Source organism: Tiliqua scincoides, chromosome 4 (assembly GCF_035046505.1).
Source record: "Tiliqua scincoides isolate rTilSci1 chromosome 4, rTilSci1.hap2, whole genome shotgun sequence".
In the NCBI taxonomy this organism is placed as follows: domain Eukaryota; kingdom Metazoa; phylum Chordata; class Lepidosauria; order Squamata; family Scincidae; genus Tiliqua; species Tiliqua scincoides.
In genome coordinates, this window is record NC_089824.1 from 26,529,590 (window position 1) to 26,540,793 (window position 11,204).

The 11,204-nt window shown below is 40.9% G+C and overlaps 1 protein-coding gene across 1 annotated transcript; it reads left to right on the top strand.

Moving 5' to 3' along the window:
- The first annotated feature begins 7 nt into the window (after window positions 1-7).
- On the top strand, window positions 8-11,193 carry RIDA (reactive intermediate imine deaminase A homolog). The gene is made up of 6 exons (XM_066624062.1): window positions 8-213; window positions 5,737-5,842; window positions 6,637-6,691; window positions 8,774-8,842; window positions 9,878-9,933; window positions 10,499-11,193. Exons 1-6 carry the CDS (start codon window positions 149-151, stop codon window positions 10,565-10,567), a joined length of 420 nt encoding a protein of 139 aa, XP_066480159.1. The 5' UTR covers window positions 8-148; the 3' UTR covers window positions 10,568-11,193.
- Window positions 11,194-11,204: the final 11 nt, after the last annotated feature.

Consider the following 11,204-nt stretch of genomic DNA (forward strand, 5'->3'; position numbering starts at 1 on the left):
GGGCTGGCGTCGGGCTGCCTCGCGATTGGCGGGATGGGGGGCGGCGGCGCTGAGGTACAAGAGCGAGCCACCTGCCGCGTGTGCGGTGCAAAGTCCGAAAGCAGTGCAGCGGTTCGTCAGGAGGACTCGCAGTCTTATCCCCGGCGCCATGGCCAAGCTCGTGAAGAAGATCATCAGTACAGCCATGGCCCCGGCCGCCATGGCCCCCTACAGGTGGGCGTCACGTGGGAATGGTCTGACCCGCAGGTAGACACGTGTCTCTCAGGTCAGCGAAGGGGCTCGTGCAGTGGCTTCCAAGATCGTTTGGCGTCCCCATGATAGCAGCAGCGATGGCAGCGAGTGGATGGGAGTGACCAGGGGAGGAATGCAGGCAGTAGGCACTTCCTTCTGTTGAACTGTGTGTGTGCAATTGTGAATGCATACGTATGTGTGTATGCATGCATATGTGTGCGTATATATGATACATAATAATTTATATATATAACTGTATATAAAGATGTACATAAGATACATAATAACTGTAAATTTGTACATTTATATTTTTATATTTATCCATATATAACTTTGTATACATAATCAGGCCAATAAACAGTTGAAAAAGTATAAAAGGTATAGGCTTTCTTCTTGAAAAAGTTGATACCTCTTGGGGCAGCCTCTCTGACACCACCCTGCATCTGACACCCAGTGCCAGGGGACTGCCTGGCTACCCTCTTCATAAGCCACTGGTATGTTATTCATGAGTGCTGCAGCTGAAATGTATTTACTAGGGAAAAAATCTCATTGAACCTATAGAGCCTTACATGCATGAGTATGTTTTGGATTGTCCTGTGAAAAATAGGGCAAAGCAGGAGGCATTATTGTGACAGAAAAGTGAATGTCAATGACCAGGTAACATCTGAACAAGGGAAGTTTCTGCTTGTAGCCATGTTGTTAGGTCTGAGTACAAGGCCCCAACTGTAACCAACTTCTAATTAGTGCATACCAGGCCTGAGAGAACTGTGGAGGAGGCCACTTCACAGGGCCCTCAGATACCGTACCAAGCTACCAAGTGGGCTCCAACTCTAACTTGATTAACAACAGGGTATAGCTGTGAACTTCTCAAGTTGGGAGGGGGGATTCCACCATGGAGGAAGGAGTAAGAAGGCTTGTGGCATGTCCACCCCTAGTCCCCTCTTAGAATGTTTGGCTGGAACCGAGTTCGGATTGGTGGATGGGTCAGGAGACCTATAAAGGTGAGGGAAAAGAGTTTTCTTTGTTCTAGCTTTGCCTCTGGCTAAGGGGGCCTGAGCTTTGACCCTTCTGGCAAGAGTGACCCAGTTTGACTGCAGCAAGACGGGTTAGACTGGACTTTTGGAATCTAAGACTTTGGTGAGTGATAGTTAGAGTTAGGAGTTATTGCTTTATTGTTTTATTAGTGCTGGGTGTTGTATTGTATTGGTGTGCTCTATCCTAAATTTCTAAAATCTTGACTGATGCAGTGCTGTCTGTATAACTATTCTTTAAACCTATATTCAATAAATCCTATCTATTACAACTGACTGGATTATTGGGACTGGTGAAGCTGAGGGGACTGGTTGTGGGAGTCAATCCAGTGTGTCTGGGGTGGACCCTGGAGACCCAGTACTGGGAGTCTGCTTCAAGGTTCAAGCTGAACCCAAGGGGGCTCAGGCTGGATCATGGCTCAGGGGAGGGTTCCCCAAATTTGAGCTGGCTACCAGGATTGGAAGCTCTATGGTTGAAGAGCCATTGGTAACTGGAGTTGGAAAGACCTGAGGGGTGTCAGGTGGTTATATGGGTTTATGGCCACTTGATTACCCTAAGGGCAAAAAACAGATTAAGAGAGGGTTGTCTTGATTGTCACAGTTATAACCTATTGAAGTGTTTTAATCGTTGGCCAACTTCAATATATGTGTGTGGTTTTTAAGCAATTTGTTGAAATGGGATATGTAACTATTGTGAAAAATAAGTTAATCTTTTTTGAAAAATAGAAAGTTCTTTTAAAAACGGAACTGTATACACACTTGCATGCAGCACAAGACTATGATGGCATCTTCAAGATGAACAAAATTATTGTGGCACTAACTCTTGTGAACAAAAACTCACTGATATGGTGGTCTCTAGTTCATGAAAGAAACTGCTGCAATTGTGTTTTTTTTCTTTTTAAAAGTGCCACAAAAATCATTTTTGTGTTTGCAGTAGGATTACTCCTCTGGAATTTATATTTGTGTGATATATATTGATAGTGCCAGTGTATGTTTTTGCTTTCTCAAGATCTCTGTTCTAATCTTCTGCTGGAATAAGAAATCTTTCTTGTTTTCTGCTATTTTAAAATTACAGCTGGTGTAAGTAGACATAAAATGGAAAAGCCAATGATTTTTTTTTTGTTTTTAATTCACTTCTACATATATTGTCTTGACTCTTTTTTCACTTTTGTCAGAATAATTGAGTTGCTCAACCATTTCAAACCATTACTTTGTCAGACTTACTGTTCCTGTTTAGTTTGAGACTTCTATGAACTTTTTGAACCTAAGATCTGTTAAATATGCAGGACTTTCCAGAAGAATGTAAAAACCCAAGTTTTTACTCAGTCAATATATGTGTATGTTGAGGTCCCAAAAACTAAGGGAGAAGTATTGCTTAGACTTTTTATTTTTCTCTTTAAAAAAACAATTTAAAGTACTATTTTCATTATTTTAGCGATGCCAGATATAGCAATAAAGATTCGGATTCATGATATCTGAACCATTGTGGATAATGACAAAGCTATTTACCTAGTGACTCCTTTGAAGTTGCTAGAGACAGATTTCAGAGTGGAAGCCTGTTGCAGTGTCCAGTGGGGAGGATGTAAACTTGCCAAGTTTCAAGCATATGGCAAACTGGGGTGTGGTTGTAATCAGCTCATTTTAGAAAGGACTAGAGGTAAAATATTCAGCATTTTTCTGATTTTTTTCCCTGCATGATGAGAAAATGAGTGGTTAGGTTTTGTCAGCCCAAAATTATGATTTTTTTATAACGATGCAAGAAACATTACATATTTGAATTGCGATCCTGCAACTCTGGAATAGAAAATGCTGTTGCAGTTAAGGTGTAACAGTAAGTAGTTCATTGAGTACAAACAAGTCCTCTGAGATTTGCTGTTACTGCATTTTTCAATCATTAATAGAAAAACTAGCTAGACTAAAAGATAATCACTGGAGACAGGCAGGCAGTCTCTTTAGAGTAAGAGCCCAAGTAAGTTGCAATTAATATAATTAATGCAATTAATATAATTACCACTGAACAAATGTTCTTTTGGGATGTAGGACCTTCACTTGTTGATGAATCTTCTGTTTGCTGCAAATAGCCTCTTTGGGTTGGGATATATCTCAGCAGGAAAACAGAGCAGGAGAAAAGTGTTAAGTTCATTCATTCATATAATATGAATGAACGTCCTCCCTCTGCAGCTGTTTCTCTACAGAAAAGTAACATTGTCAATGTACTTTCAGGTTTAAATCTGTATACAGTATTATTGACAGGCACAACATCTCAGGCAGTCTGATCCTAAGGTGCTGCTTGAAAACAGAAACCTGTACAGCATGTTTTTACTTTTTTTAATGTATTTGTTGGTTGTGCCATCTTGATCCTGGCGACTTGATGCTGTTACATATGTAGAAGCCTTAATAACTGAGTTATTAAAATATGCATACCCTGTCTTTTCCCTGGAACAGACTGTTGAGATAGCCAAGAAAGCAAAAATGCAACCTACAGTAGAATCTCATTAAAATTGCAAGTTAACTTTTTCAAAGTAAACAGCAGTAATTAAGCAATAGTTTGCTTAACTTGCATTAAGCAAATGCTCAAAGAAAAAAACTTTTGGATCTGTGGCCTAAATGACAGAAAAGAGGGTGCCAAATAAAGCACTGCTTCCCAGTGTTGTCCCTGGTCACCACCTGCCTAATCTCTCTGGGGAGTGGCACCTAGAGCAGGGCCTCTGATGAAGACCTTAATGAATATCCATTCATATGGAGGAGAGCAGATTGTAGCCTTGGAGCTCCCTGCTGAAGTGAGGAGGACTTGCTTAGTCCAGCAAAGAAAGGGAATTTCCAGCAGTTTATGACTGCTGTCAAAGTAAACTGACTGCAAGGTTTATAAGCACAGCAGTAGGGGATAAAGGAAGGAAAAATAGTACAGTATGTCTGTTTCAGGTAAAAGGAATAAAAGTCACTTCCAGGATTTTAAGGAGATGAGCCCAACCCCATATAATCATCCCTTGCAGAGATTCTTTCCCTTCTGCTATGGAGCAGTAGGCTTTGTTTTGCCAGTTTGTTTTAATTGCACACTTTTCATTGTTCTGCCATGGTTAGTAGAAAGGTTGGTCCTAGGCTATACTTAAGTCATTGAAGTTTGTTTGACAGCTTTCCCATTAATAGTAGACTGTTGCTCCCAAAGAGTTGGCTTGCACAGCATATACTTAGAAGAGAGACCAACATTTGCTGAGCTAGCTCAAGCTGGAAGATGATCTTGAACAGTCAGTTAATAGTCAGTTAAGCTCTTCAGGAATGTCATAATAGCTTAAGTTTCAAGACTAGCAATTTCATTGGTGCTTTTAGTACCTAGAAATGGATTTCACTGATTTCATAGTTTAAAAAAAAAGAAAAAAGCAACTGCTGTGATTGATTAGTGAAGTCCAACTAGTTCAGCACCCTGTGTCCAGCTCAACTACCACTGTGGTTTCAGCTGTGTTTTGGTAGTATTTCCAGTGTTCAGTGACTCGTATGTTGGACCTCATGGGCAACATCATTTCAGAGGATTTTCATCATCCTGACTGCAGAAGTTGTTGCTCTTTGTGATATGGTGTTCTGAAGTCGATCACAGAATTGGTCTCAGAATTGCAATTAGTGATAAAGCAGTAGACCAGAACTGTAGTTGCATTGGACCTACTAATTAGAAACTTGGTAGTCTTCAGAGGAAAACCATCAAAGCTGCCTATGAATTTGGCAGACCTATGCAGTTCTGTTCTCAGATGTCCCTTTAGGGGCAGTATTGATTTTCCCCAAGCAAAGAAGTGCACAGCAAATTGTAAGGCTGCCATAAAGTTCTGTGATGCAAGATCCTGTAGAAATCACTAGGAAGTTATCTAGGGCTACAGTCTTGTAAACACAGAGAGACTTCTAAATATACATGCAAAAGATTGCATTATAGATGACTTGCATTAGTAAATTGTTTATGGCATGTGTTAAGATCTGTCATTTATATTAGTAATTATTACAAAATCAGTTTAACTTGTTTGAAAAAATCTCTGGGATTGCTAATTCTAACCTGGTTAATTAAAATTCTTTAACCTAATTTACCCTTGGATCTTGCAGGGTTATTTAGGACCAAGCTTACTTTTACATATTACAGACTTGCATATTACATTTGATTGTGTTCAACTTTCTCTTTAAAAAAAAAAAAATTATATGCTAGTAACAGCCACAGAAGGCTATAATCTTAAGTGGAGCACCTTGTCCCCAAAGTTATTTTTCCAATCAAATTTTTTTTTTCACATTTCCCAGCTTGGGGGGGGGGGCAGATTTCTGGATTCATTTGATTTCTTATAGGCTGGAGAAGTCATTCACATTACAAATATAGCATCTTTAGTAAACAAATGGTTTCTAAAATAAAAAATGTAGAAGTGAGCTAAACTTTAAAATAACCAGACAGTAATTTTTTGTCTCTTTTTTTCCCCTTTTTGGTTCTATGGTGTTGGAAACTTAGCCAAGCAGTGTTGGTAGACCGGACCATGTATATTGCAGGACAGCTGGGCGTGGATCCCTTAAGTGGTGAACTGGTACCTGGAGGAGCAAAGGAACAAGCTCAACAGGTGAAACATGACCTTGGCTATCCTGAGTCTGATGCTATTATCTTTGTAGCATGCCTTATGTTAAAGGGCATTCCCTAAAGCTCAGTTGAGGGCACCAGTTAGACATGTCCAGTTGCTGCTAGATACATGGCAGAGTATCATGTTACATGATGTTTTATTTGTGCATTGTGTTATAGCTGATCTTCCACTGAACCACTTCATTTCTAGGGACCTGGCAGTACCTCATAGGAGGTTCCTGGGGGAAAGCACTTTTCCAGGAATTTGTCTGCTGCAACACTGCTACTTGAATGTGATCTAAGAAGGCAGTGCAGCAAAGACAATTGATATTTGTTCATATATTCTATTACTTGCACCGGCCCCGATCTAGAGCAAGTTAATTGTACTTAATAAGTTGCATATTAATATTCCATTTATTCTAGTAATTTCAATGACAGTTAACTTTGTTGTGATTAACTTGTCCCACTGATTTCAGTGGGACTGAGGTGCAACTTGGTCTAGATTAGAGAACTTGTTATCTAATATGTTTAGTTGTTCTTGTATTGTAATTTTCTGTTGAGCAGCTTTGAGTATAAGCCATATAAAAATCTTGTAAATATTTCCTAAAAGTTTTTTTCATTATACAGATCCCAGCCATTTCTCTCTTTCTTGCTCTCATTCTATGTGAATGAATGAATGTGGTGGAATATGTTAATATGGCAATGTATCTGTCCGTATATATTGTTGGTTGCCACTAGCTCTGGGAATGGGCAAATAGAACTTGGTTTCTGGAACTCATTTGTGTTTCTTCCTGTTAGGCCCTTCAAAACATTGGAGAAATCTTGAAAGCTGCAGGCTGTGACACCAGAAATGGTGAATAAATGTATACTGAATAAGTTACTTTTGGAATATTGTATATTTGGAAAAGGAAATAGTCCTTGTGGGGGGAAAAATAGTAGAGTTGGGAACTGCTGTGAACATCTGCAGCATCAGAATCAAGGCTGTTCCCTCTTCTTGGAGTATACTAAGCCCCTTAGTATACTCCTCACACAGTTTTCTCAGACCTGGGAGTGCAGAACTTCTGGTTTTATTTACAGGGCCCATGCAAACAAAGAGTTCCTTTGTGCAGTCCCTGTAAATAAAACAAGAGGTTCTGCACTTCCAGGTTTGAGAAAACTGCGAGGGGTATGGTAAGGAGGCATATGACCCGCTTCTCACTCAAGTGATCAGGAAGCAGATCCACATGGCTTGCATCTATGGCAAACTGGAGGGAGGTGGTGGCACTCTGAATCCACCACCTCCACACCATCTGCCACATTGTTTTGAAGGAATGCCTCTTTTCTGCACAGGATCTTCTGAATTACTGTTATCTGTGCTGGCAGTGAGCTTACCTATTAGTGGCTGCTGTTCTTCAGGTTACACTGGAGAGACTAGTGGGTCCCTTTAGGGAGAAGGGCGGGATATAAATAAAATTTATTTATTTATTTATTTATTTATTTATTTATTATTATTATTATTTGTGCAAGATGTTTCTTGCACTAGAGAAATTCCAGTCAACAGATGTTCACTCAGAATCAAAGTGTTGGGGATTTCTGTCCTTTGGCTCTGCACTGATTTTTCCCACTCCCAAATTCCATACTTCTGTTTGTAGTTGTAACTGATGTGGGTGGTGCACACAATTTGGAATCTGGATTTGAGAATAAGAACATAGAGCAGGGCCTTTCAAACTGGGGCGTCGCGATGCCCCAGCCTGTGGGCCCTGGCCTCTTCCCCCTTAAGGGGTGGGGGCAGCCTGGAAGCAGGGAGGAGGCAGCAGCGTGATCCCCAGGATCATGCCGCTCGGGGCTGCAGGGGCTTGGGTGCACTTACCCAAGCCTCCTGCAGCCTCCCCAGCATGTGGGGAGCCTGGTGCAAACCTTTGGCAGGGCTCCCCGAAGCAGTGAAAGTGAGAGCGGAGCAATCATGCTCCACTTCCGCTTTAGCGGAGGCAGGGCACCATTGCTTCACTTTTACATTCACTGCTGCAGGGAGCCCTGCCAAAGGTTCGCACTGGGCTCCCTGCACCCTGGGGAGGCTGCAGGAGGCTTGGGTGAGTGCTCCCAAGCCCCTGCAGCCCCCTGAGTGGCATGATCCTGGGGATTGTGCTGCTGCCTCCCCCCCCCCCCCCCGCCCCCACAAGCACTTACAGTGGCTCAAACTCTTCAGGAGAGTTTGAAAACCACTGACATAGAGTGTTTCTAAAGTTAATGACTTGTGGTAATGGTTGAAACAAGAGGGCTAGAATGTGGTGGATGTTATCTGAAATGGAAACTAGGATGCAGGTTATCTTAGGAGCTTTTTGAAGTCTGCTTCATTGAGAAAGAACTTGTGTACCTGGAGATGGTGAACTTAGTAGGACCAGAAATATTCTTATACTATTTGTAGATATAAGAAAGTAGGGTTAGATGTAATGCTGAATGGATGATTCTCAAAGCACTGGGTTATCAGGCTTGTAGCAATAGATTTTGGGGACAATAAAATTGGAGGAATGTGAAAGGATTTAATGTAAAGCTCAGTGGAATAGAAAGATGCAGCCCATATAGACATAATCTCATTGTTGGGTCACCTTGGGGAAATTAGAAATCAAGGGCCTAACTTTCCAGTGCTGATGCAGTTGTGCTAACAGGATGTGCGCTGCATCTTGCATTTGGGGCGCAGTCACGGAGGTTTCCTCAAGATAAGGGAACAAATAAATGTTCCCTTACCTGAGGGCTGTATCTGTGCTGAAAAGTTGGATAGAATTGGGTCAAAAGTTACAATCTCATGTTTCAATATTCATGGTCTTAACACTATTAAATAAAAAAGTTATGTAAATTGGCATGCATCTTGGGGGTGTTAGATGTGCTGAAACACTGTTGTAACCTTTCTACAGTTTGATCACTTGAAATCCCTTTAACAGCATTTTCTTACTTCTAGTGGTAAAGACTACTGTCCTGATGATTGACATGAAGGACTTTGCTGACATTAATGAGGTCTACAAGCAATGTAAGTACCACAGGTGCTGTGTAATACAGTATTCACATAATTACGTACAAAACACAAAGTAGATAGCCCCTGCCAAGAACTTTAGTAGACAAGATCAGCGTGAAATGGAAAAACCCAGAACTGACAATCGTGGCAATAGGTCATTTTGTTTCTGGTGCTCCTAGTCTGTTGCGTGTTGAACCACTGGATTGTACCATTCAGGAGCATAGTGCAGCATCAAAGCCAGCCTTGAAACTCTGAAGAACAGTTGAATTATGCAGTCTGTATAAATTTAATATGTATTGCATTATGTATTTTGATCGAACTATGTAAGAGACCTTGCTAAACTCTGCCCCTTGATTATTCAGAATCCTTCTGGTTTGTGAGACTTCACTTGGCTGCACACTTTAAAGGCTATCTTTGTCACCTTAATGTCAAGAAACTTGCTTAAACGAAAGCTGAACCTTCTAAATCTCGGGGTGCTGAACAGTGTGCTTATCTAATGCAAACACAGATATGAGCTATCCTAGCCATGCGGTGATCTGATAGAGCTTGTGTCAGCATGGATGGTGGGGGGAGGGGTGGCAGATTTGGCGTGCCCTTCACCCCCAAGTCTGCTGTTGTTGCCTTCCTCCAGCCCACCATGGACATGAACCACATTGATTCATTTCCCTCTCCCTTGAACATGAACTAGATCATCTGCCTCCTTACCATGATCCTCATTCCATTTTTAGTTTAGGACTTCTGGTCCATGTGAACAAAGGAGCTTCGTTGTTTGATGGTCCTTCCCTTTAAATAAAAATAGCAAGTTTTGCATTTCCAGGTTTGCAAAAACTGCACAAGGAGCTTGGTAAGGGGGTTACCCCCCCCCCCAAGCATGCTGTGGCAGCAACAGACAGTATCTTGGTTCATGCTGTCCCAATGCAATTTTGAGTATTGAGTATAATTAGTGTGGGTTTGTTTTCCTGATTATTTTTACATTATCTCAGGTTGTTGTGTAGTATAGTTATCTCTACTTATCGTTAATTAATGAAAACACCTATCTTTTATGTATAGTTTTCCAGTGCAACTTTCCAGCCAGAGCAGCTTACCAAGTTGTTGCACTCCCAAAGGTAAGCATCAGTTCTGTAAACTCTGATTGTCTGACTTCTCATAGATGGTCGAGATGTTTCATAATTTAGAGACATAAGGGTTTAACTTGCAACATCTACTAAGACTGAGAAACATTTATTACAACTTAAGAGTAGTAAATTCATTACAGCATAAGTTGTGGACTGGAGTCTACTTCATCAGTTGCATGAAATTTTGATGTATGCACACACCCACACATAGAAGACAAGCTATAAACAGTGGAACCAGATGCCATGAATGTATGCAGCCTGTGTCAGAAAGCTGAATGTATGAACTGGCATCTGGCTCCAATGCTTATAGCTTGTCTTCTATGTGTGGGTGTGTGCATACATCAAAATTTCATGCAACTGATGCTTAATTTTCATTCTGGCAACTGTGATGTAATAGAAAATTAAAGTTCATCATGGAACTCAAGAGTTCACGGGGAGAGGGCACTGGGGATGCCATCAGTTACTGTTACCATGTGTGTCCACTTAAAAGGTATAAAGGAGATGACCATATCACGTATAGGATCATACTTCTAACAGAAATGTCTGACTTTTTCAGGGTGCCCGGGTTGAGATTGAAGCAGTTGCTGTCCAGGGACCACTCCAGGAAGTCTCAGCCTCACTATAAATACTGTTTTAATAGTGTGTGTGGTGGTAATAGAGCTCCGATTGTAGTAGAAGTCAGTTCTCCAGTTGGCTTCTGTTGAAAGATGGTCAGTCTCAGGACTGGGCTCCTATATGAGCTGGTCTGATAGACTTAAATGCCTGCAGAGCTGCCTGCCCATCTCCTTGTTGTGCCATTAAGGCTGTACACTTGAGCAAGATTTGGAGTGTGAGCCTTATTACGGAAGCGTATGCTACAAGTTCTGTAAATGCTAACTTGGAAAAGTATCTTAAGGTCAGTAGGTTAATGGACCGGAAGTTGATATGGAACAGGAAGTTTCAGGCTCCAGTCAAGCTCTCATTTTCACCATGCAATACACAAACCAATTTGTACCTTTTAAAAAATGTATTTTAAAGGAAAATACAATGAAAGGTAAACAGTCAGATCAAGCTACTTTGAAACAGTAATTCAATACTGCTGTTTATTTGATTTAATAAATGAACTAGTATTCAAAGATACTACTAATCTTGCAGTAAAGAGAACATCTTGTGAGATTTTCTATTTCATGTTTTTTTAATCTACCTACTGGGAATTTAGATCTTACTTTTATCGAGCCCCTTTGAGGAAATAAACCCATTTATGAAATATGACATTTGAGGCT